This window comes from Cygnus atratus, chromosome 8, assembly GCF_013377495.2.
Source record: "Cygnus atratus isolate AKBS03 ecotype Queensland, Australia chromosome 8, CAtr_DNAZoo_HiC_assembly, whole genome shotgun sequence".
In the NCBI taxonomy this organism is placed as follows: Eukaryota; Metazoa; Chordata; class Aves; order Anseriformes; family Anatidae; genus Cygnus; species Cygnus atratus.
The window spans coordinates 1,478,603-1,505,480 of record NC_066369.1 but is presented as its reverse complement, the minus strand read 5'-3'; the positions used below and the strand labels follow the sequence as shown (position 1 = coordinate 1,505,480).

Below are 26,878 nucleotides of genomic sequence, written 5' to 3'. Positions count from 1 at the left end.
CGGGGCTCGCTTTTCCTCCCCCGGGTTCGCTGTCCCGAGCCCCCGGCCCGGCGCGGCTGGCAGCGCCCCGCGGCGGAGCAGTGGCTGGCCGCCGGCCCGTAGCTCTCCGGCAAGGTGCCTCCGGGAGCGTGGGCTCGCCGCGGGAGCGGGTCTAGCCCTGCACGCTGCTCCAAGCTGCCTCTGGAGCTGGCCCGACTTAAAAGGGACGAGCCTGGTTTAGATGATAGGGAAATCTGTCCTGATACAGATAGATAGGTAGCGGGTTCGTTACAGGAGAGAAGGTTGGGCGGCTTTTTTTTTTTTTTTTTTTGTGATTGCGAAGTGCCTTTGTACCCCTGAGAATTTTATGTGGGAACAGAAGAAAGTTGCTTAAACGTTATGCTTGATGTTTAATGTAAACCGCACTTCAATCCAGCTGAGCTGTTTAGAATTGCTTAATTATCGGCGTTATTTGTATGGACTTATGTGTGCTCCTCCAGGTACAGCCTGTAAACACCAAACAGAAAGCAGAGCAGCTAACCTGGGTTAAATTCTGAAGTTTTCTCCCCTGGCCCCTGCCCCCTGTGCGCAGTCCCTGGAAGCAGTGCCAGGGTAATTACAGAAACAACTGCTCTCACCACCTTTCCCTTGATATTCTGAAATTGCAAGGAGAAATAAAGTAGAAATAATGGGAAAATAATTGCAGTGCATTAGAATAATGCCTGTTGAAGTACGTGGGGGGAGTGTTCAAAACATTAAAGGCGCTGTTCCTTTAGTTAGTCTAACCAAAAACAGAAATACGTGTGGTAGCCCATTTCAACCTGCATTTAATACTCAAATAGTAGTGACTTATTTTTCTCTAAAAGTGGTTGAATTTGAAATTCCAGCTGGTTGGTATCTGCAACCAGTGTTAACGTTTTAATCTGACATGTTCCAATTTTTCTTTTTTTTTTTTTTTCCCTGTAGTGTTTACCCTGTAGTGTAAATGCTGAGAATTTCTCCTGGTGTTGAAAAAATAATAGCAGGCATTGTGAGAGCTGCTGGAACCAAACCTGGCTCCACCACCTGGAGTTCGCTGCTTGGGGAAGAATGGCTTAACCTGATGTAGTTAGCATTCTGTTTTCCCAAAACTAAACCAATGTGGATAGGTTTTTTACTTATACCAGTGTAATAGCCCCCAAATCTGAGTATTTTTATGGTGGAATTTTAAGGTGTGCTAAAGCAGAATAACACCCTTCAAGCTAACTGCACCGAGACTTGCAGATAAACTGTGGTACTAAAACGTGTAAAATGGCTTCACTTTGCAATGTCTTTCCTTTGATTGGCTTTCATATTAAAAGATAGCAGGTTTAAAGGCCCATATAACTTCTTTCAGGATGTTTTCGTTTCTCAGAAGGTGATAGTCAAAGTCTCTTGCTCAGCACGATCTATGCAAAGAAAATCACCCTATCAGATCACAGCTGGCTATTATCTTAAGAGACAGGATGCTGAATGCAGCTTGGTGGTTGATGCAAGCTGGGTTGTTGCTTGTGGTCTGTATCAGAAAGGTTTTTGCAATTGTTTTCAGTTGTAGTAACATTTCATGGTAAAGAAAGGACAAGTGTAATACTTAATTCTTAAGGTTTCCGAAATAAGTACTTAAGGAACAGACTTTTTCTCGTGAAATAAGCGCGCAACATGCTTAGCTTTAGAAATGAGTTTTGCACACCTCTGATTTTTATTTGCTGTACAAATTGAAAAAAAACACATTTGAACAGTCAACAACCTTTATAAAGCTTCAGTTAAACATTGTAATGTAAAGTAGTGTCATCTTAAAAGAATTTTTGGATCTTGTCAGTACAAAATGTTACATCACATGTATTTCTACACTAATCAGCATTTTTCCTTCTCCTCCTCCTTCCCCCTCCCACAATTTTTAAGGGCTTCATCTTAGACTTGTCAAATGGACATTAACCAATACTGAATGTTAACTGCGGGAGCTCTATAAGCACAGCGGCTGCTGGGATGTTGCGACAGAACGGTGGAAGTAACAAACGTGGTTTGGGATTAGCCCGGCTGTCTACCTCCAACTTCTTCACCATCTCTAATTCAGGAAATTGGGGAATGGGGCGCAGCACCAAGAGCAGCTCTCTGAGCAGCATTAGCTCCAACTCTGATTGTTATGACAATCCTGTTGTGGACCCGGAATATATCATGCACCTGGTGAATGATGTCAGAAAATTTGCAGATGTGCTACTCTATTTGAAGGAAGCCATTCTTTCAGAAGGTATGTGCCAGTTGATTTTTATCCTAAATTCTTAGGTTTTCTGAAACTCCCACACCTCTACTCATATGGTTTTATCTAGTGTTTGCTGTGGTTATCTTCCCCTTTACTTCTCCCCTTTATTGCACCCCCCCCCCCCCCCATGCATGATGGTTGTGGGAAATGGTGGTTGTTACTTTGGGTTCTGTGTTTCCTCATCAGAACACTGCAATCTGTTTCATAATCTGTCATGTAGTGCTTTTGAGCATGTAATATTTAAAAGGGCAAGGGGGAGTAGGTTTTGAGCAGGCTGTTGAGGCTGCGACTGAAAATTAGTGAGACTGTCAACTGATTAGTTTTTAACCACTTGAATGTTCTTGTCATTTCAAAGAATTCTGTTGATGGTGGCAACGTTCCAGTTTTCTGGGCTCATATGATTCTCTGATTTTTCTGTTTTGATTGTTTTTTGAGATGCTCATATGTTAGTTTGAATTTAAGGTAGAAGGAAACTCTTCATGCTTTCTTCCTCTACATGGTAAGTGTTTACCATCTTCTGCCAGCAGGTGGAAACTGCAAATTTTTTTTTGCTTACGAGGAGTGTTTCTTATTGTGCCTTCAGATACCTTTAGGGAAAAGATACTAGTCCGTGTCTGATCATCAGAAGGAAAGTGTTTATCTACATTTTACAGAAATGTTCTCATGTTAATAGCTGAACTGACATCCAAAGCAGCTTTATATAAATGTCCTGAATACGAAGCATTGTTGCACATTTTTTTTGCCATTCCCCATGCCTTAGTGCTATAAATGTCTGTTTTCTCTTTTTGGTTCAAATTTGCCAATAAGCAGATTTGGGTACTGTGTAGATATTCAGAAAATGCTGTTCCTGGAGAGTAAAATAATGTTTTAAGAGCCTTCCTCAGCTCAAAGGCAGTGAATTTGGTAGTGCTCATCTTGTATACTGGGTCAGTGCAACGCTTATTACCTCTAACTTTGTATTTAGGATTACCACTTTGTTTATAGATATGATAATAAGCCTTAGCAGGAATGAAAAGAATGATTACCCTGTGATTTCAGGTTTTGCATTGAGCCTTCTTTGAGCAGAAGGCTAGACAGTGAATGGATCCGGTGCTTTGTAAACCCAAAGTGCTTGAGCGTGCACACAGCTGAAGCAGCTGTGCCAAAAAGCGTGAACAAATCTTAACAGGGCAGTAACTTGAGACTCGTGATTGCTTCATGTCAACAGTATTTCTGCTGAACACACAGGATGAGCACAGTTATTTGTGAGGTCAGGTGTCTGGTGCCTACTGACACTGAAGTAGGCATCCTGTTAGGAAAGGACTATCAAAATACGAATGTATTCCAGCTGCCATGCAGTGCTTGCTAATTAATATTCAATATAAAATTTTGGACTCGGAAGATTGGAGAAGCTAATATGGGACACGGGAGCTGTCTTCTTGTTTTATATTAGATTGCAGAACTAATTTGTGAAACAATGTTGTTCATTTAAAGGATTATTTATAAAGGAGAGATGTTTCTTTTCCTTCATTGGGAACATCTTTTGGATATCTGTTCCCAGAATCTCATCATAGAGTGAGTTCTGTAATATTGGGCTTGCTTACTGCTGGCTGGAGACAGCCCTTCTGAAGCTGAATAGTTTGGATTGCATTTTTCCATCCTATCTTTAGAAACGTTTATAGTTTTCTATCCAAAAATTGACAAAAACTTACTAAGGTGGCTGAACACACTCCTTACACAATTCTGGCTTGTAAGGCTTGCAGCTTATACCACCATTCTGGAATTTCTCATGTGATTTATTTCAAGGTGGAATCAGGACAGGAAATTATTTTTTTTCCTTTCTGGACAGCATTAATATAATGACTTGATGTATTTTTTTTGTTGAATAGTAAAGCTTTGCTCTGAAGTTCATGAAGTCAGAACCAAAAATAAGTTCTGCTTCTAGCTACAGCAGACATCTTACCCTGATGTGCATATACTGCGTGCATCTTCAGGCAGCTCAGGAGTGACCGATGTAAGTGGTGCAGCAGGGTTGGGGTTGCAACCACAAGCTCTGGTGTTTGTCTGGCAGGCATTCCTAGAGCCTGGTGCAGGTCTTTTGACTTGTGGCTGCTGTTCCCCAGTTAGCTTCCGCATCTACTCCTAGCCGTAGTGTCACTGCTTTGGCAGACTTGTCTACAAATTCCTTTGCAATGCACAGTAACTTCACTCTGGTCACAGGACTCAGCTGGCTCCAGGCTGCTCCATGGTTCAGGTCTGCATCAGTCGTGGGCTGGCACCTGGAGGTGCTGGCCCTGTGTGCTGTGCCGGCAGGGCGGTGTGTGCCCTGCTCACGTTAGCTGCGCACTGCCAACGTCTGCAGTTGCTTGCCAGCAGTTCGCTTAATGTTCTCCTGATGTAGTGATGATATCTGGAGTGAAAAATTTAAGCTATTTTGGTCTATAATATGCGTTCATGTCTTGACTAGATCCTAAGTGTCTTTAGACACAGAGTTGTACTGTTTTGAATGGTACCAATGAGAGTCAATAAATGAAAGACCTCAACAACTTCATACTAGGTGGAGAGTGTTATATAACTGAAATTTCTCAGCCATTTTTTTGTAAACTTTGGTGCTATTTCTCTTTGCATTACTTATACTAATATCACTTAATTACTTACAGCAGCTTCATTGTCATAATACTGAATGAAACCTGGCTATTACTTTTAAATGTAGATATGTAATGATGATTGCTGTGTAAACTGAAATCTACGAAACGAGGAGTCTCCCTGTTGGCACCAAGTAGTAAACTTCCTTCTCAGCAACACACAAAAACTAAACAAACCATCCCCCTTCCCCAAAACAACCAACCCATCCTCTGAATAGAATTGCTGGCTGGAAGTTTTTCAGCTGCTTGGACATGAGGGAGCTGCAGTTGCCTCTGGTGGTGAGTGAAATACCATGTGTTCCCTACGCTTCAGTTCAACTCCCTCTCTGACTCCAGGCATTGTACTTGCTGGTCATAATAATCTATTATTAGCAATCCATCTTGAGGCACAGGACCAAGGCGCTTACCAAGGTCTTCATTAAAGAAGAGCTGCATGTGTTATTTGAACGTAGGTCAATGAGTCCAGTACTGTTTTGCAAGAAAAACTGTATTTAATTCTAGCTGATGACAGGCTGTATCTGTGGTGGTTGAACTGCACAAACAGTTAATGGATCAATCTGTTGGTCTGGTCTTAAGTTAGGTTTCCAGATGAGTGAGATTGTGTCATATGGCTGATATTAATAAGGATAACTTAATTGTCGTTGTGTATTTGTGCTCGAACTGAAAGGCCTGGTAATTTTGTAGCATTAGTACTTTCTGAGGTCAAAGATAATTGGAGTGTATTGAGGAGGCTCAAAATAAGTCAGTTGTCTTTCCTTTCTGATAAGAAAAAAAGGAAAACAGTTCCTCAGGAATCCCTGCCTGGAAGGCCAAACTTGAGTGTATATGCTGAATTAATACCTAGAAGACTCAACACTATTTTTGTCACCTACAATCTGTGCTACTCCTAAGATTGTTCATCTGGTGTTCAATTTTATTGATGGCATCCTGCATTCGGTACCCCAGGTTTACTTCTTGTCTCAGTTTTAATGTACATGTTAAACACAAGCTGTGAAGATGTAATGGCTTGAAAGCTGATGGGTTTTCTGTTTGTGTTTCGAGTTCAAATAGTGGCTTTTCAGCTATAGGTTGAGAGTGTGAGAAAATGACTGCTGGCTCCAACTGGCACCCCGCTTTCAAATGGTAGGACATCCAGCGAAGTACAGTCTAAAGGCTGGAGCTATCTTGGATCTTCAGAGGTAGTGGTACACGAGAGAAGAAGTAACTTGCCACAGTTGAGAGTGCTGCAGAAACTGAATAGTTTGGCTCCCACAGACCTGCTGAGGGCCCGGTAACCTGACCACAGGACTGAAAATACTTCAGAATTTGAAGTGCGTGGAATATAAGTGAACTACATTTTGTGACTTGAAAGAAGGATAATTCTTGTCCCAAAGCATGGGTTTAATGTGTCTGCAAGTAAATGCTGTTCAGTTTTATAAGGCTGAGTGACTTTTGCATGCAGAGTATCTTTCTTTGGCAGAGAGGAGATATGGGGTAATTACTTCATACTGTCCAACCTCTTCAAAATATAAGGATGCGTATACTTAGAAATAATATAGAAAGCATGTAAGCCACTTTTGGGGGTGAAACAAAGAAGACCTACCTCTTAAAAACTTCTATTATAGAATTTATTGATTCAAAAATAGTTTTGTGTATTGCATAGATGTGCAAAGTTGAGAATCTGCGTAAGAAAAGCTATCTGTGTGAAGCCGCTGCCATTATACTCTTACTGCCCATAATAAATTCCACTGCTGCCTTAAGCAAATGATGTCGCTGTGGTCTCTGCTCAAATGACTGTCTTTTACTTAGATTTAAAAGGATCACACAAAAGAATATTTAGGGCACAGTCTGAGTTCCTAATTAGAATATTTTACTTAGGGTTTCATTTTTAAGCAGTAAATAGTAGTTTTTACTCGTATGAAGTCAGAGACGGGAAACATTCCTGTTTCCCTGGTCTGAAGATAGTTTACTAGTTTTGTGACATCTGCTATTTATTTTTTTAAGGAATGTATTGTATGCTTCGTACTGTAAGGTCTACCCTTGGGACTGTGGGAAATAGTGTTGTATTATGAATAGCTGTAAGGGTAAAATTTGCATGTGGTCTGAGTGTTGGTGTAATTATACTTTATAGTTGAATATATAATCTGCTTGACTCTACTTCAAAATATATTTAGGTGTTACTGCTTTCTTTATCACAAACTTTGAAGTAATCTTCAAAGTATGATATTGTGTGCTTCATGTGGGCAGTTCTGCATACTTTTCAAGAGCAAACGCTTCTTTCCTCAAGTTCATCCTGTCTTCAACTAATGCAAATTGGAGCTTATTCTAAAATGGTAATGTACCTTTTTTCCAGATAGATTAGAAAACAACGGCAAGGAATAGCAAGGTAAAGCTCTTGGCTTTCATCACAAGTTTCACTTTGAGGATCAGATTTCACTGTCTGGTTTCTTAGAGTTTGATAAGGTGGTTTTTTTCCTTCTCTTATCCAAAGCAGAAGTGAAAATACTGGTGAAGCTGGATGGCCTGGTCAGGAATGCTTGCATCCTCCTTGTAGTAGCAGCAGTACTTTCAAAAGGATCAGGAATGCTACCGAACTTGAAACCTATCAGGCCCTTATTCTTGAAAGATAGATATTCAGCCCAGTGGACAGGATGTCTGTAAAGGTGTGTCAAGTTAAATAGTTAGTTTCTCAAAATAAGGAACTTGTAGTCGTTAGTGACTTCAAAACCACTGTGGAGATTGGTATTAATTGCATGCTACACTAAAAGCCAGAAGTTGTCTACTTAAATATAGTGCCTGAGGGTCAAAGATGAACAATTTCTCTTCACTCCTTCCAGGTTTGACTGTGTGCTTTTTCTCATACTGCTTACATTCTTAGTATGATTATGGCACTATTGTATTTTTAGCTTTTTATTTCTTTATCTGCTTGTAGTGTAAAACATTCAAGTTCTTTGCAGCAAAGTTCTGAGGCAGTATTTTGGAAAGTTAGCTTGTCCTGTTTTGTTAGGGAAATCTGAAGTTCATTTGCTTTGGCAGTGAAGATTGCAGATTGAAATTATGATAATTCATAATACCGAGTGTAATTTTGCTGTTTGTTCTTTATTCCAGTTTTGTTGCTTCTCAGTGAAAACTGCTGCCTTTGATACACCTTAAACTGGATGTATTACCTCTCTAATGACACTGTAGAGTCTAAAAATGTAATTTGTAGTATGGTAGAAGTATTGCTTGCTAGGTGGGCAAACTGCTCTGAGCAAGGTTCTAATAGTGTTTACCTTTCTTTGTAGCACTGCCTGAAAGAATTATTTTTTTGGGTGATATATTGCTTTCTTTAGTTTTGGGGAGAAGATGATATTGTTTTTCTTCTTGATAGTGTTTTATGTCCTAAATTAAAAAGCTTTTTGGGGAAGTGAAATGCTGACAGAGCAGCTAACTTTCAGGGACCGTGAGAACATAGTGATTATCAAATATGTAAACAATCTGTTTGTGAAGTGATTGTGACCTTTGAGAATCCTCTGGAAAAGATAGGGGAATTCATGTAAAGCATAGGACATTGTTTCTTTTATTCCATGTAGCGCAAAAAAAAAGGGAAAATAAACCATCTGGAACATAAATCCTGTTACAGAAATCATGCCGCTTCAGAAAGCTAACATACAGACTGAAGTGGAATTTCAGGTCGATCACTTTCAGGATCTATTGAAGTGATACATGTAATATCTGTGTTATAATTTTGTAAATCTTATAACTTACTGTTAAAATATGCCTTTTTTTCATTTCTTTGATTTCATAGCTCTGCTCACCCTTGGTTCGCAAGGGACTAACAGTGTGTTTTAAATGTATTAGCTTACAATAACTTTGTTCAGACTCCTGCTGAACCAAATAAGGTGTTAAGAGCTGAATTCTAGCAGTTTGTATTTGCTGTTTTGGATATTGTCATTCCCGTAACTGGCAGAAGTGATCTTGTGAACTGCAGTAGCAGAGAAGCCAAGATTCAAACAGATTGGGACAGGTGTGAGGCAGCTGGGCAAAGCTGGAAGTGAATTTCTGAAAGTGATCCTGCAGAAATTCCAGGTTTTTCTTCCCCATCAACAGCTGAAATGATAGTACAATTCTGTAAGTGTTGAATATCTGCCAGACATTGTTGATCACTCATTATTATAAAGCTTGTTATGTTTAGTACTCTGTTTTAAACCGTGCTAATAATGTATTTCTTTTTAAATTTAAGTGTGAGTTGCTGTGATCTCACCACTTCTTTCTGGCACTGGCAGTAGTCCTCTGGTGACCACATAGTGCTCCTGTGAGCAGATCTGATGGATTACAAGTCCTAGGAAGAAAAGGAATAGTTTTCAGCCAGATCAGCTCTATGAACTGTAAGGTTGTACAGAGTACAAGCTAAAGAGGGAGAAGGCAGCTGGCAAAGAAACAAGTGGCCAGAGGTTAAAAATGGAATGAGACTTTGATGGTTGGGGTACTCAACCATGACATTACAGCATACACTGCTAAACCTTCTCGCAGCTTTTTTTTTTTTTATCATCTCTGTTGAATGTTATGTTTGGCAGAGATATATGAAAGGTGGCGAGGAAAGGACTGCAAGCAGAAAATGCCCTTTGTAGATGGCAAATTAATCAGTTGTTTGAGCTTTAGGCATATTTGAATTGAACAGTCATCTCTTAAACTCACCTTCTGAAACTTGCTTTTCATATGTATGCAAAAACAGAAGGTTAGTCTTTCTGACCTGGAAATTTCTCAGCATACCCCTGCACACATATCCTAGTAGTCACTTCTAAATATTAGTACTGCCAATCTGAATTGAAACTGTTCTTTGACAAATGTGAATGTCTTTCAAGCTACAGGATGTAAACACAGATAAGAGCAAAGTAAATAGTTCCTTAAACTTTTTGTTTTAACAAGTTAGAAATTATCACTAAGAGCTCAAAGCCAATAGTAGTGATTTACTCATTTCTCAGAGCTTTTGATGCTTTTTATGGTAAAACTTGGAGGGGAAAAATAACCAGGCCTGTAAACGTTTCAGAAGAGCTCCGTGACCACAGCACACTGAAGACCTCGTGGTCGTTTTCCTGTGCTTCCCTTTCCTTCATGCTGTTGTGTTTTCATTGTCTCTTTGATGAGCACAGCATTGAGATCCCTGGCTGAGAGTCCTGTCCTGTCCAGTGCTAGATTTCTCAATGACATGACAATTTCAGCAAAGAAAAGCAGAAGTTTGATGTACTTCCAGAGAGTTCAGTCCATAAACACTAGTGAAACCTGTATGAAGGCAAGTTTGCCTTCAAACCTGATGGGAGACATCAGTAGCTACAGACTGCTTTTCCCAGGGGGTGCTACGCTTGAACCAGGGGAGAGACCTTTCCAGCTGTCTTGCTTCTTCACTTCAGGTCATTCCAAAAGCTGTTTTACCCAAGCTGCTTGTTTTTCACCAGTCTACATCTTTCAGGCTTTTGTTAGGGAGTCTTGGACTTTCAGTGACTGTGACCTAAGGAGAACCAGAGGAGTTGGGCAATTCCTTTTCTTTGCAGGTTTGTACTATTAGAACACTGCTTAATTAATCTGCAGTCATGGAACAAGTCTGCTGTTTCCAATTCTCTGAACGACAGGAGGAAAAACACTTCCTGAAGTTCATTTCAGCAAAGCCATGTTCTTCATAGTCGAAGTGTAAGCTACTAAATAAATGCAGGTTGCTAATGTTGGATAATAAATGCTGTTTGCTCAATTTCAGGGTTTGGAGAAGATTTAAGTTAAACAATAACTTAGTGGACTGGTAGACAAGTCTGTGGTTGATACCACCCCCCTCCCCCAGCCACATACTCAGCATTCCTGCAGAACAAATGCTCACTTGTTGCTATAGTGTCCAGGAGCAGCAGCCAGGAGGGGTGTGTGTGTCTTGGCTGTCTGTGAGTGTTTAAAATGTAAAATCAACCTTTATGGGTACTCCGGATATTTTTGTTGACTTAAATAATTAGCATATCTGTCTTGAGGAAAACTTTCTTTTTATTAGGAAAGCATCAGCATTTTCCATTTTTATGTTGCTTCGGAAGTCCAACAAATGTAATACAAGTAAAACCTCCAGTCTTTATGCATTTCAACGTGCAAAAGAATCACAGGACATCTCATTTAAAGAACCTTAGTTTTTTGTTAATTAGGATTAGAGCCTTTCCTTTCCGCAGCAGCAACTAGACTAATGAAACATGTTGTAAGATTAGCAAGATGAAATGTGAGTAGTGAGGTAGAAAATCAAGTCAGATTTTCTCTTATTTGACTTTAAATGTAAAGTTAGGCCTCTTAACAACAGAATATTTTCTGATATAGTTGGCAGCTTCATCGAGAAAAGGGAACACTTGGACACACAAACTTGTCTCTCCGAGAACTCTGCTCCAACACCTGAAAGATTAGATTTGATCCATTTCCACTGAAATCTTGTGTTCTTAATGGCAGTTTCCATGAATGTAGGAGTACTTGTGTTTAAAGAAAATATATCCAGTATCGCTAAAATACATTATAGCATATCCACAAATGTATTCTGTTTTATCATTTCTCTGATGCATGAATTTTGATGAATTGCGATGTAAAACAAGAACATCAGTACAAACGGTTACTGTGTACCTAACAGCATGGAAACAAGTTGTGATTGTCTGTCCCTTTAATGATCGTGACTTTGTGTTCACAAAGTTTTCATAGACTAAATCATACCTTCCCTCTGTTTTGGTGGAAGTGTGCTTCCTATTTATGTTGCTAGGTCACAGAACTGAAGCTAACTTGTTTCTTAATTCGGAGTAAATGTTCATGTAATCTGGCAGTTGCAGTGATTTGGTTATGTTTGGTTTAATGTCTTATTAATGGATTGGAGTTAGAACTGTATGGCAGGGTAATAGGTTTGATATGCATCTGGGACGTTGATCTTCATAGGGAGCTGCTTGCCTTTTTATAAGGAAAATAGGGATTTTATGGGGACTCATTCCTTTGTCTCCCCTAAAATGTCACTTTTTTAATAGAAGATTCAAGTGACTTATATGATGCTGTAGCAAATTGTTACGTTCAGGTTAAAATTTCATCTTAATGACATCCATTATAGAAGAGTGTAAGTGGAAAGCAGAGGACTGAAGCAGTTTTATTGTAGAGGCTGTGATTTAGCTCAACAAGGGATTCTTCCTTTTTACCATTTTCCTTGCTGTTTCAAAGCACGTTCTTGGGCTAATTTTTAAAAATCTGTAGGAATTCATGTTTTCCAGTTTTAGTTACCTTTACTTCACAGACGCTGTCAGCTTAGGAAGGTGAAGGTTGGTTGATCAGACTTAACCTGTTTGGAGCTGTGCTCTGTGTTGTGATTAAGCTGCTTGAGATATTTGAGCAAACCCAGTTATTAAGTTTGAAGTGGCAACGAAAGCTCTATTATTGTTTAAATTTCAAATGGCAATGATGATATATCTAAGGCATGAACCATTGAAAAGCTTTTAAAGGAACTTAGAGGACTGATTTCTGGGGTTATAGTTCTCAGTTGCAGTGCTTTTACACGTGAGGCAGCATTTGGAATGGTTCTGGTTGATTTGGTCTAGAAAGACGAATGAATGTGAGGACTTCATGGACATATTTTTCTTGTAACTCATGAAGTAACATACAGACTTTTTTGATTCTCTGTGCTGTATATTACCTGGGTTTATATTATATTACTATTATATTTAAATATTTTAAAAATTTTAAGTACTAAGCGATGAGATAGTGACAGTGATACCGCTCATGTGGCCATGCACACTGAAAGCCGAGGGGAAAGGCAGGCTCTTATTTTGGAAAGAATAAAGTGTATATTTTAGAAAGAATAAAGGAAATAATATCTCTAGTAATTATGTCTTAATTATCTTCTAGTTTCAAGAATCTGCAAGATGTGGAAGGCCAGGTGAGGAAGTTTCAGCTAAGATGTGTTGAAAAAATTTTGGCTTTGGTTAAAATAAGTTGCAGGATTGTAGATGAATAATTTGTGGGAAATATATTTGTAGGATGGAGTTTAAGCACAAGTATGTTCTCTCTTACCCCATGCTAATCCCTTCTCAACAAAGGGCTTTTACATCTTGATGGTTTGGGGCCAAATTTGAGTGTTGTTATACAGGATTTTGCAAAGATGCTCTTCTGTGAACATTATATTGAGATTTTCCCAGTTCATGCAGGTGTGATCAGTTTAGGGTTCTGTGTTGTGAACAAAGTTAACATCTCAGCTGATGTGCTACTTTTGGACTACAGCATTGTTTTCACTCCATTATTAAGATCAGAATGTTACTGAAATAGCTATGGACGTGGAATTCCTGTAGCATTACCTTAAAAGACTGCAAAATATTCACAAATTCCTATTGCTGTTCTAGTGTTGACAGTGATATGAACAGATTCTTTAGGATGTTTAAATTCTTTAATCTCTTTGTTGTGTTTTGTTGTTTGTTTTTTTTTTTTCCCTGAAGATTTTTTTTTCCCATTGATTAAGTAAGGTAGTATATAAGACACTTTATTCTTGATGCTACTGCACTCATGGAACAAAGAAGTCCATCCAGAAATTCTTGAATGCTGTCGAGAAGTGGAAAAAATATTTACTGGAATCACTAAAGCAGAGGTGCAAGAAACAAAACGGTGCAGGTCAACAAAATGGACAATGGTCCATGGTCACACAAGTAGGTTAACTGCTGCCAGCGAAGGGCTGCTGAAGGAGGCAGCTGCTCAATGGATGATCCCAGATGTTTTGTGCTTCACTTGGTAAGATGTGAATTGTTTACCTGAAAGTATCGTAGCATAAGTGACTGAAATTGGCATTGTGCTGGTTGAGCGAAGACAGTTTGTGAAAATGTGAAACAAAGAAAGTGACCGTGATAAATAGCTTATGTCAGTGATGAAGAAGGGGAAACTAACAGTAGGATTAAGCTTGCAGAGTGGTCATATTTAAATACTCTATCTTATTCATCTTTAAACCCTTGTGTAAGAGCATGCTAACAAATGCAGCAAGGAATGGAGAATTCCTTTTAGCAGTAGCTGGCCTCAGCTGATGACTAGACATGAGAAACAGGCTGAGATCTTAATTGGAAAGAAAGCAATAGGTCTGGAGCATGTAAGTAAATTGCTTTCTTAATAATGAGAGAAGCTTGTTGGGCAACCTCGAATGCTGCATGCCCCTGGATGAAAAATGAAATGCATGGGGCTACTAAGTATGTAGTTGACCAAGTTCTGCCTGTTTCTGTTACAATTTTCTCCTTCTGTAACTTTTACTTGCCTGCACTTCCTTTTGCTTGTTACTGTTTTGTTTTCTACAACAGCTGTGTAAATCCAGGACCATAAAGCAAACATTCTGTGGTCTGGCTTTATTTCACCTTTCTATTCTAAGTTATTTGTGAAGAAATACTGCTCAGCTAAAAATATATAATGAGCTGTGCTGTGGATTGTTGTTGTCTTTGGGTGTGTGCAAGTACTAGTATGACATTGGTTACTACTACAACAAAAGTGTTTGTGTCTTCTCTCCATAAAAAAATAATCAAAGATGTTTTGGTGTGAATTAGCTGGTACCAAAACATTGTGTTGCAATGGGAATTGGCTGTTCCTGGTTCTAGGAAATGGGAAGATTTTGAAAGTATTTCCTTTTGAGCATTCAAATGGCTCATCGTTTTGCTGTCACCTGTGGAAGTCATATAGCCAGGCTGTACTCTATTGTCGGGTGGTTGTTTCAGCAAGACTTCAGTGCTGGAACTTCAAACAGTTAGTCCTTTATGTTCACCAGTTTCCCAGATAATGGATGTGATTGGTGACTACTGCAATGATTTGAAGTATTACTTAAAATGTGAGTTGATTTTTTTTTTCTTCAACAAAATAGAAGTGGAATGCTATCATACCCTATATCAGTCCGTAACTGTGTTTAAAAGATCCTTTAAAAGAAATGGACAAAGTAAATTCACCTCTTGTTTAACACTATATAATCTCATAATCCTGGCTTTGTGTGGTCTTTTGAAAGCTAGGTGGGCTGGCAGCAATAAAATAGCTTCTGCACTCAGTCAGTGACTTAGGCTAAAAGTGGAAGGAGCAGCCATGTAGAACAAATTGTATTTAGACTAAAAGTAAAATGAGTTAAAGGTTAAGTATTCTTTGATAATATCTTGATATGGTTTACCAAATGCTAAATTTATTTTCTTTTGAATTAATTTAAAAAAAAAAGTCCATACTGTCCTTTCTGTTTGGTACAGTGTGATCAACTTTCTGGGGATATTTTTTTCTTTTCTGACTTGTGGTGGTTTTGGGGGATGTGGTGTTTGTTTTCTTTTCCTCCAGAAATCGGTGTTGTGAAAGTTCTGGGGGGGGGGGGGGGGGGAAGAAAAAGTAATACTCAATTTGAAGCAGTACACAAGAAACATAGTTGCTTGATGAGGCATAATTGTTTTCTATTTTTTATTTTATGAGCATCTTTGGTAAACTGGGACTATTGTGCTAGGCTGTAGTGAAATGCCATTGAATTAGAAATTAGTAGCATACTACTAGAAGTATAGCCAGTAGTCAGTAATCTTGATGGATATGACTGGTGAAATGTGACTGGGTCCGACTTACTGTAATTGTATTCATTAAGAATGCAGTCTTGCATCCACTTGACAATTTACAATTCTGACTTCAAAATGTGTACTGGAAGTGTTGACACATTACCCTCACCTGGTTTTATTCTTAAACTGCTGGCATATTTGGGGTAGGGGGTGGGGGGAGAGCGGAAGAAATATTAATAGTGACTAAAACGGCCCTATAGTTATGCCACTCTCATTTGTCAGAAACAGGTAAATAAGGAAGGAAAATTCAACAGTTTTCATTCCTGTTTTTTGGTATTTAAATTTTTTGTTAATAAAAGATTAACGTATTCTAAAGATTAAACTGCATGGCTGAGCACATCTAGGTTAGTTGACTGGAATTTCAAGGCTAGTAGAATACAAAAGTTGGAGGAATGTGGCCTACAGCATATTGAAATAGATTAATGAAAAGCTGCGTTGTGGTAGGTTTTTTGAAAGGCTTCCTCCCACACACAAACGCAGAGTTTATCTGTGAATTTAAATGTGAAATGGATGTGAAGTAACAACTGTTCTGTTGATATCAGTTGGCACACCAAACATAATGAAAACATTTAACTGTTTTCAGTGTAGGCAGAATTACAAGATTTTGATTATTCTAATGTATTTTACGTGTGTACATTGTGACTTTTCTAAAAGATTTTTTTGTTAGGATGTCTTAGTTTTTGCCACTTTAATTTCTTTGACTTCTAATAATTTCTAATTTAATTGTACATCCTTAATTCTCATGGGTTTGTCATTATACCAATTTAGACTTATAAAGAAATTTGGAATCAAATTAGGCTACTTTACCACCACCACTACCCCTAAAAAAAAATACTGGAAAAAAAGCACTTGAGCTCCTTTACAGAGCCATGGGAAAAAAGAAATGTGTTTATTTGCTAATTCTGCCTGCACTGATGAGGGTAATATTTGCTATAAAGAATAGGCAACCCCCTGTCCTCGAGCAAATGGCTGCAGGCAATCGTTTTGGAACAGAAGTGAATAACCTGGTAAGATTTTTTTGTACTGGTTGTCACTTATGTCCAGCATTGGTAAGGTATGGTCATTTGGGGCCAATAGTATCTGGTGTTGCTCTGCTTCTTCCTAGGATGTGCCTGTGCCACTATTTCCTCCCCCTTCAGTTTTGCTACCTGGGAAAAATAAGGGCATCAATTGGCACCCAGTCCTTTCCATGCTTAAAGCTCCAGGACGAATACTGTACGATACCAGCTTTTCCATGCACCACATAACTCCTTACTGTCAGTGTTTTTCTTTTTGTGACTAACAGGGAAAAAAAACAGGTGTTGCAGAAGTCTTGAGTTTGGGGTGTCCCTGATAATGGCATCTTAGTGTCTAAGAGGTACTTAGGCAACCTTCTGTAATGTGTCTTTGGTATGATCATTGTCTTATTGTTCCTTCTATGGGACCCATTCAAAGGCTTTTTATCTTAAATTCCCTCGTTGAGTGTTTAATGACACTTATCTTAATCAGAGAACAGGCTTTAGAGGTCCCGAAGCTTCCTGTGAAGTGTACCTCAACTTTCAGGGAGTCATCAGTGGCTTGCTAACATTGAGACCTAAACCCATCTGCTGTCTGGTAATGATTTGAAGGGTTTTGACTGGAATGTGTAAAGTAAGAACCTGAGCCCCCACCTCCTGACCGAGGTGGGAAGCCATTTACAGAGCTAACCCTGTAGGGTCTTAGCTACCTACCAAATAATTGGGATGTCTGCTTGTTTTGTCTGTCACCCCAGTTCCCACTGTTATAAAACCATATGCTGTCCGTGCTCAGGCTGGGGACTGGAATGGAGGTAGGAGACGTGAGGCAATGCAGACATGCTGTAAGAGGCCCTGCTGGCCGACGTCACTCAGGCGCGAGGCCTGCTGTGGGTGGAACCTGCATTGCCTCAGCTGTGACGAGTGGTAGGTGTTGGGTGCCCGTGTGCTCTTCCTGTCCTCTTCCATCCTGGCATTTCTTTCTTTTGTATTCTGTGAGGAGTGGGATAAATATGTATATTTCCATTCCGTAAGAGCAGTTGAAAAGAGGACTGCCACAAAGAAGAACTGCTTTCTTCTTACAACAAATTGATAACTCCCTGCAGGTGTGATTCGTTCAAGTAGAATGTGACTGGGTAGAGTGATGTGTTTTGGTCAAATGACAGATTTCAAAAGAGCTAGGTTGGATATTCATGTGGTACTCAACAAAAGGTTTTCATGCTGGAAATCTTGCTTGGAACTCTTCTCTAACAGAGGATAGTCTCATGTTTTTATCCAAGAGCAATTTTTCTGCAGAAAAAAAAATCTGCACTTCTGTGCTGATTTTCTTAAAAAGTCAAGGAAGAACTGCCCTTAAAATATCTAAAACTGCAAATACCAGGTATTCTTTCATTTAAACCTAAATTTGTAACCTGATTTTAAGATCAAATGTAATAGTTTAGGGAACCAACTTGCTAAATGTGAAACACTTTGTGCAAATTATTTTTATAATACAATAAATGAAAAAAAAATTACTAAATTTAATGTACTATACTCAATAAGCTATTTGCATAAAATATCCACGGAGCTTCATAGAATCGGATATGTGCATTATTCTTCTAAAAAGAAGTCCTAAATTTTTGATGCTTTTATGTCAAATGTAGGGATTGGGGCTACAATGTTTTATGCTTTCATTCCTAATGAAATGTCAAATGTTCTTAAATTTTCTTTATTGAATTAATTGTTTAACTGTTTATTTTCCATAAGTGGTCACATTTGCTGCAATATAAAGTGATTGAAGTACTGTTTGCAGTGAATTCTGGAGCCCGTGTTCCCAAAGACTATGAATTTGGTGTAGTATCTCTTAATGATGCTATGATAACAACATTGCCATGATACTGATTAACGAAAAAAGGTAGGACTGGTCAGCTTGTTATTTTGAAAACTTCTAGTACAAGGGAAAAAAAAAAAAAGAAAATAAACAAAATTCTAGATTTAAAGCTGCTTTAAGGCAATTTATTCCTTGGAATCTTCAAAAGTAGACAGCTTCTCAATATGTTGAGTAATTTGGGAAGAAATGATAGGCATGCTTTTTTTTTCTTTCCATTCTTCCAAATTGCAGAGTTAGAGCTCAGCAGTCATAGCTGAAAGGTATATACTTTTCACTTGGCATAAATCTTCCTCAGAGGTTTTTACAGTAGATTCTTAAAAACATCTGGTAATTTTTGAGTATTTTATTAGCTATTTCTGCAAAAATTAATGTTCATCACTCTTGGGAAAATTCATAAATAGGTCACATTTTCTCATCTGAAATTCTAGGACAAGTTATTTCATGTGTTGGGTTTCCAATAGTTGTATGTGGTGGTGGTGTTGTGTTGTGTGTTTTTTGTGTGTGTGTGTTTTTTTTTAAGTGACCAATTACAGAGGCAATATTCTAAAAATCTTAGTGGTTGTTTTGTGGTGAGAAGTAGGCTTTTGTCTGTGACTCTTGTGAACCAGGTAAATAATGAAAAGTTGATGAGGATAGATGCCTTGTTATGTGCTGGAAAAATGCATTGGGTGTTTTTATTTCTCCAGGTGCTTATGCATGCAGAGCAAAGGAAAATGGCTCAAAGCAATGCTAAGGATGTAATGGACACTAATGCTGTTTTAACGTGCTTTTCTATGAAGAACACTGCTAGCTGTTTTATGCAGATGATTAGTTGTGTGTGGTTTTTGGCTTTAGGCCTACAGGTTTCTATCAGAGCAGAAATCATTGTGGCTTAGTTTTTGTCTGAACCATTTAATACACTGAGTACGACTTGAACATGAGACTGCGCTACAGCAATTACAGCTTTCGTTTTGTAGCAGCATATATGTGAAAGTACAAATTTCACAGAAATGAAGATTTTTTTTAAATGTACAGGATCTAATTTCAATGCATGCAAATAGGAATAGTAGTTTCATTTCCCAATAAAACTTAATAAATTAACTGTAGTCAAAGATGGATCTCGAAAGCAGAGGTGTACAAGGCTCAAAGCCAAGGAGAATAAATAGTCCCTTTACAATTGTCCTGACAAAAAATAATGAAAATGCAGTTAGCAACACCTGATTTGCTTTAACAATATAGCTTATTCTTCTAGATTTTGACTTTTGAAGGATTCGGAGCTATACACTGGAAGTCCTGGGTTTCATTCTGTGTAAAATGATTTCATTTGATTGCCATCTCTCCTGCCCTTCTCTAAACCATTCATGTTGGTTTGCATAGCTCAGGGGAGGCGTTGCTACTGTAGAAATTGTGACTTTCTTTAATGACTGAAAAATAAGATTTCCTAAAGTTCAGGCCAGCTGCTGAAGAACAACAATACCTTCATTTGGTATAAAATTAGTGGAGCAGATGAATAATACCCAAACTGATCTGGGTGCATGATTGTATTTATTGCACTTGCCAGAGCACATAATACAAAGTCTGGGCTCATTTCATGGTGTTGTGCCAGCTGCACCAGTAGTCTGTGTCAGCTGTGAGAAGACAGGCAGCTGATTTAGCATCAAGCTCGAGGTACATTCAGGTGGTGTCTAATGATTAACCCCTTGCCATTTTGAACAACCTCAGGCTGCTTTATGACTAGTCAGCACTCTGTGCTGTGTGGCAATAGCATTTTCTGGCACCGGAAAAACCTGAAGATATGTTGCTTGTTACCAGCCCCTGGCCTGTTTCTTGATGTTGAAGGGATAGGTAGGTAGCTTCTAATTCTGTGCCATAAAATGAGGCTGAAGCACGATGACTTCCCTAGTGCCACTGGCAGCTTGCAGCCTCTCTAGAGATGTTAACACTACAAGATTCTAGGATAAATTCTTTCAGAACTTTTGAGTTCTTGTTTTTCAGTTACTTAAAGTGCTTTGTTCCTTATATTTGTGGCATGTTTATACAGTCAAATAAAGGAATAAATGATAGCTAAGGCTGCTGTTATTCTCATCCCTCCTGAACCATGGCCACCAAGAAATAAAATACCTACACTACCATTACAGTAAATAAGTTTTGTTCATTTTATGTTTGTACAATTAAATAAAATCACTTCTAGCTGATACGTATATTTTGTTACAAAAGCTTCCAAGAGACTAGAATAAAAAGCACTGACAAAGGTCAGCTGTACATATGGTCAGACCACCGTGTAAAAGACACTTTAACTGTATGTTTTGATTTAGATCTTGAGGTTTTTGACTGATAGTGACCTCTGTCAGATCAGACAAGTAGGGCAGACTGCCAGGCGTGTTAGTGGGGCTAAAGAGAGGGAGGAGGAAAGGCAGGAATAAAACAATGGGTTAATCTGAGGCTGTCTCCCAGAGCTGTGGATATATGAATTAGGTGATTTCCACACAGTTCACTACTGTATGATTGTTTTGCTTACTCTGTGATGCTCACTGGGAAGTCTCATAGTCATTTGGATGGGGTTCAGAACTGACTGCTGACAGTTTCCTAGTACGCAATGTGGGCACTGTTGAACCTGATAGTAACACAACTCTAGCTTAATGTTGTCTTTTCTTTCTTAGCTTCATTCTAAAGCTGTTCTTTTTTTCTTTTTTTATCAAATTTCAATGACATAAGTAGCGATACCATTTAATCTTTCTCAGTAACATAACAAACAGAATGTAGTTTACCATGATGCCAAAAATGAGTTTTTTGGTAAATAAGAGATGGCAGTCTTTTAGCCAAGGTGTTGGCCTTGCAGATTGAAATGTTGGGTACTCAAACATATTCCCTCTGAATCCTTCCAAGATAAGAGAGGAATTTAAGTGTTCTCAGCCGGTTGCATTATCATCTTCTTAAACTATTCTTAAACTAGTAACAACTTCCGTAGATCTAGTTAGTTATTTCATGTTAGACCCCTGTCAAAGACAAAACATTAAATCATACTCATGAAGGGAGATAAATGTGAAAAAACACAGGTTAGCTTGTTTTACAATAAAATTTTCGTGACACATGAGATAAGTGTATATGTGTTTCCCTCGTAGTTAAAAGTCTGGTCTGTGTGGCTCTAGAAAGAATGCATGGCGTGTTATTCCACGCTGATAATATCTTTCATTGTGTGTAATGTTCTTGAAAGCTGTTAAATGCATGTACTAAAATAATTCAATTTTTCTGTTTCTAATAAGCTTTGTGTGGAAAGCAGGATATCATTATGTGGTGTTCACTAGACTATTTGCTTTGAATGTCTCGCGTGTAACCTGCCTTCAAGAACTTTTCACAGATGTGAAAAGTTTTCTCGGCTGTTTGATCTAGATGGCCTGTGACCAGCTTCAGTTTTAAACAAGTTTTTTTAGCTATGGCATAACAACAGTTGTGTAACTGGCTTCTTTTGTCTCATGACTTCTGGAAGTTGGGTGGTGGAGGATGAGTTTGCTGTTGCTAGAAAGTGTTGATGTTCTAGGTGGAGAAGCTGTGACCAGGATGGCGTATGTGTCTCTTGCAGGGGTCTGAACAGCAGCGTAGGGTGGGGTGATGGCAGTGCAGGGGAAAAGCTGTATGTTAGTCCACATTGAAACTTTTCCTGGCAAACGTTAGTTGAAATAAACAGCTTCAGAAATGTTTGGGCCAACAAATCTGATCAGACAAAAGAATGCCAGCTAACTGACACAGCAGTGCTTTTCCCGACCGTGTGTATTATGATCAGCCCTGACTTGGCAGGGAGGGTGACTGGCACTGGCAGGCTTGATGAGCAAATCTTCTTTTGTTTTGGATGAATAGAATCCATAGCTATTACTGCTAGCTAATGTTTATTAAATGAGGGCTTCCCTTTGAGAAATATCTACAATTAAAATAGGTAATGTGTTTTTTACACTAAGGGTAGCTGTTTCAATCACATTCACAACCACTCCATCGAGGAGTGGGATGCTAATGCCAGAACAGCGTGCTCCTCAGGTGGAAAGCCTGTTGGCGTTAGCCAGGCCAGCTGCTTTGCTGTATCGTCCTTGTGTATTAGATTTTTCTGCGGGTGAGTTGAGGCTGTCAACTAAGATCTTAATGTAGGTTTGTGAACTTTGAAAACAAGCTTTTTATGTCCTATCCTTCTTTCTCTGCTTCTCCTACAGAGCGCACTTCCCTTGTGGTCTCCTTTACGTTTGGAATCAGTTTTTTTTCAGCTGAAGTAAATGATGGGTTAAACCCCAGTGACAAAAGATTTGCAGACCAACTACTAAGCTCTCCCAAGCCATTTTTGTTCACTTTTAGGAGCTCTCTTTTTCTTTTCGGGCAGAGAGCTGGTTGATTCTTAAAGCAAGACTTCCAAGAGACTCATCAATGAGGCAAGCAGCTGGACTTGTGTGTCCTCTCTGCCACCAACATCATTGCATTGCTCTGGTCCAGAGTACTAACTAGTCTTTCATGGTATTGGAATTCATGTTATCAAGCTTGAGAACAACGTATGTATATTTTAAACTTGACATAGTATCCATTGCTGGAGGAATTTTCTGCTTGCCTTCATGTAGAAAAATGAACTTGTACAGTGAGGCAAGAAAGGACGGAAGAAAAACTGAAAGTAAATTCTGAGTTTTGTGACTACTTAAGTCAGATTGTATTGCTGCAGGAGCAATTGCTGCTACATTTCCTCATGCATCTTTTCACTGTAAACAGTGTTTGCTCTACCGTTGTTTTGGTCTCTGGGAACTCTTTAGTACTGAAACTGTTTTTATTAATCTGGTATATTAAGATTCTTTTACAACCTGAGGTTTATAAATCTGTCACGACCAGGAAATCCCTCTATTAGCGTATGTTTGAGTTTCATTTGCTGAATGCGGGGTCACTGTAGTTCCTGATGGCTTCTGCCCCCTCCCTGATTACTCCTTGTGTCACGGTCCTTTTGTCTTCACAGGTACAGAAACAGTGTTTGGTATTCTGTAAACAAATAATACTGTGATGGAATACAAAGAAATCTCAGTTGGGTGTAGTCAGATTTTTGCTTTTGAGAGTAAATAACTAACTGCATGCTTGAATGCATTTTAGTGATAGTGTTTCTCTGGGATGGTATGATAAACCTCTAATTCAACTCAGCAGTTGTTTTCAACATGTGTTTTCCTTTGAAGCTTACCGCTTCTGTTTCAGACTTGAAGAGGCTTGTGTCCCCTGAGATTTTTCTCTACCTCCTTTCCCTCTCTCCCCGTTTTTTTGCTTGTTTTCCCCAGCTCTGCTGGTCTGGGAAGATACTAAATGTTAATACTCAGAAACTGCATCTCGGTATCAGATGTACTCTAATTAGCCTCCTGTATGACTTTTTTTTTGCCTTTACCCAACCTGTAAGGAACCTTAAGAGGCTGTTTATAACAGCCTGTAATAACAAGCCTGTATTTGCAGATCATACTGAACCCTGCAGAGGAACTTGTCCAGTTTGTCATATGTCTGTAATGCCATCCTTCCTGAGGATCTGGGAGCAGTCTGTAGACTGGCTTGCCTGCTTTCCTGCCTTGTTTGCCCTCCCATACTTGTTATGGGACCATAAGTCTGCCCACCATGTCCCCAAAGGACTTGGCTATGGCGTATGTGCATGGGTATTCCAGATCACCTGATCATAACCTGATGTTTTTTTCTCTCTGGCCAGAAGTGGATGTGTGTCCATCAGAAGATTGGGTGCCTTCATCTTGGCTACATGAGAGATGCAGTTCTGGTCAGATAGTGCACTGGTGCAGACCATTGCTAATCGTCCTTGTTCCCATATGAGCTTCTGTCAATGCTGTGTTTTGGTGAGGAATTATGCAGGTCTCTTGCATGAAGAATCACCATTTCTTGTTTTGACTCTAGCTCCTGCTTGCTCTGTTTAATCTTCTGCGGTGTGTTGCTCTTAACTGAAAGAGGTGGTAAGCAGTTGAATCTGTCCACTGTTTTCATGCCTTTCTTGATTTCTGTAGGCTTCTTTCAGACCCCTGTAAGTCACCTCTTATCCAGTGTCCCAACTCCCAGTACTGTTGTTTCAAGCCTGGTTAACTTTTCATATTAAATTTCAAACCTGGAGCCTTTAGATCAAAGCGTATTTGTCATGAATTACTTCCACCACTAATGTGTATGTACTGAATTCTTGCCATTTTTTGTATCAGTGTCTTCACACTTTCTGCTGTTGTCCACTGTTGCCTTGTCAGTTCAAAATCACTGGATGTATAAATGTAAATGAAGATCAAGATACAACTATGTTTCTCTTTAATAAATTGCATACAGCTTTCTTAATTTATGGCTGTGTGAGATGGGTTTTTCTAGTCTTCTGTATATCCTGTCAAGGATACAGAGCTTCCTACCCCCCTCTAGCAGGAAAAAACATGCAAAGTGCCAGTGAAGGGTAGATAATGTTTTGCCTTAGTCCACTTCCTGAGTCAGGGTTTTTCCTTTGACCGTGTAAAAGCCAGCCAGAATTGAAAAAAATCTCCTGATATTGGACGTCTAGGGACATAAAGCCTGAAGCATAGTGATCCTTAGAAGGCTTGCTATTGGGGATTGTATAAGTTTACTTTTGTACGCGATATAACGCAGTATTGTTGATTTGTAGTCTTCCCCACCTACACACAACAGTAGTGGTATATTGTACTGACGTATCATGTTGTACTTTGCTGATTCTTTAGAAAAATCAGGTATTTCTGGCCTAAATGTAATGTCTTGTAGTCAGAATAAAATGGCTCAAATTTGCTCTGAGTAATACTGGATCAATTTGCACTGTACTAGATGGTCTGTATTGACCTGTTTGTTATCGTGCCCACAGACAGCACAGAAATGCCGTTCCTTTCTACTCTATGGGGAAGTGAGTCAGCTTGTACTAGATCCTCTTTTTCTTTTTCATAAGCTAGACTTTCCTGAGTTTGAAAGCTTTTTACCACAACTTGCAACGCAGCACTCTCATGCATGTGAAACTTTATTCCGTGCACCAGCACCTTTTCTGTAACAACGGAAGAGCTTGTGGTTCAACCTGTGCAATGTATACAGCAGGAACTATTAAAAAAAAAAAAGGGGGGGGGTTGACTGAAGGCACAGGCACAAAGCAGGAGAATTATGCTGTAGAAAGGAGTGTATGTTGTCCCGTGTATGCTTTTTTGAGAATTTTTCTAGCTTAGAAAATTCTACAAAAAATATTTCGGTTTTCAACTTCATCTGGTTTGACATGCCCAAAGACAGAGCTTTGTTGGATCTAGGCCTGTGTACTAAAGATGCTTATGATTTAACTGTTATGTGTTAAAAGCTAACCAACATTTGCCAGAAACTTGTTGTTTTGCTTAATTCTATGAGTATACAGAATTTTTGAAAATGACTTTACTTGCAATGTTGCATGTCATTTACATATAAACTTTTGGCAAATGCAAGTATAACCTGTTTTCTAACAATTTCCTTGTTTCAAGCATGCCCAGCTTCCATTTGGCTTACTTCAGTGCAGCCAAATATCATCAAAGTATTTTTTATTATAATTTTTGGGTGTTAATTCCCTGTTCTAATATAGCTTCTCATTTACTTTTTTTTTTTTTTTTTAGAAAATCGAGATGGCCTGCATCAGGTAGTACACGAACGCTTGGGAGAGTTGCTGCGTGTTTTAAAAGCAGTGATAAATAAACATCAGACTCTAAACTCAGTTGATATTCTTAGTGCTGCCGGAACAGTTATTGCGAAAGTAAAAGGTAAGGAAATATTGCCTTTTAAATTCAGGGAGAAATTTAATGAGTGACTTGCTTGACTATGGCTTAGAGTTTTAGGTGGGATTCTTTGTATACAGAAGAAACAAGTTTTTTAATAGCAAAACATTAACATATGTTTAATATACCTTCTCTAAGTGAAATGTAATATTAAATAGTTTGTTCTCCTGTTGTAATAAAATTCAGTTGAAAGGAAGCTAGCTGCAAAACCACACTGAATTCTAAAAGCACAAATCTTTGATCTTGATCTGTTCTTTACCTTTATCTCAGAAGAATATCTCAGAATGATAAACATCAGGTTTATCCACTGAAATTTGCCAAAAATTTTTGCTGAGTTCTGTGAATTTATAGGGATGGTGTTAGATTTATATCAAGTGAAGAAATATTTAAATGAGCAATCCAAATCTGAATGGCCTAACACTTAAATAAATTCCTTTAAACAGATAATAAGCATGGTAAAGGTAACAACAAAGGATTGCAGGCATATATGTTAATACTTTCTGTTATTGGCCTTTACTGTTGCAGTTTTCTGTGTGTCAGACAAATACCAATGGTGTAGCATACAACTGTTCCAGCCCAGTAAATCATAGCTGTTTCTTCTCTGTGTAGCGTTTGACTACAGCTCTCCCTGTTCTGGAATAAATCCAGTATATTCCTGTGGAACGAGCAGTTTATTCAACCTGGCATGGAGAACGCTTTCAGTAGGATTAAATCTGTACCTCTTGTGTTAAATGATGTGGAATGTCTTTGATCAGAGATGTCTAGTTTAGTTTTTCTCCTTGTTATAGTTTTTTTCCTCATTTCCTAATTAATGTTAGTATGTCTGAATATATACTGCCAACTCAT

The 26,878-nt window shown here is 38.7% G+C and overlaps 1 protein-coding gene across 10 annotated transcripts in view; it reads left to right on the top strand.

The window, feature by feature from the left end:
- Nucleotides 1-26,878, top strand: part of ARHGAP29 (Rho GTPase activating protein 29) — a 78,519-nt gene that overhangs the window by 22,531 nt on the left and 29,110 nt on the right. For 6 of the 10 annotated variants that reach the window (XM_035537178.2, XM_035537181.2, XM_050712149.1 and 3 more), the window contains 2 exons: nt 1,900-2,245; nt 25,874-26,017. In XM_035537178.2, coding sequence (XP_035393071.1) covers nt 1,984-2,245; nt 25,874-26,017 — 406 coding nt within the window. In that variant the 5' untranslated portion in view covers nt 1,900-1,983. Of the gene's footprint in view, nt 1-368; nt 480-1,899; nt 2,246-23,967; nt 24,110-25,873; nt 26,018-26,878 lie in introns of those variants that run through there. The other 4 variants (XM_050712146.1, XM_050712147.1, XM_035537180.2 and 1 more) reach the window with 3 other exon arrangements.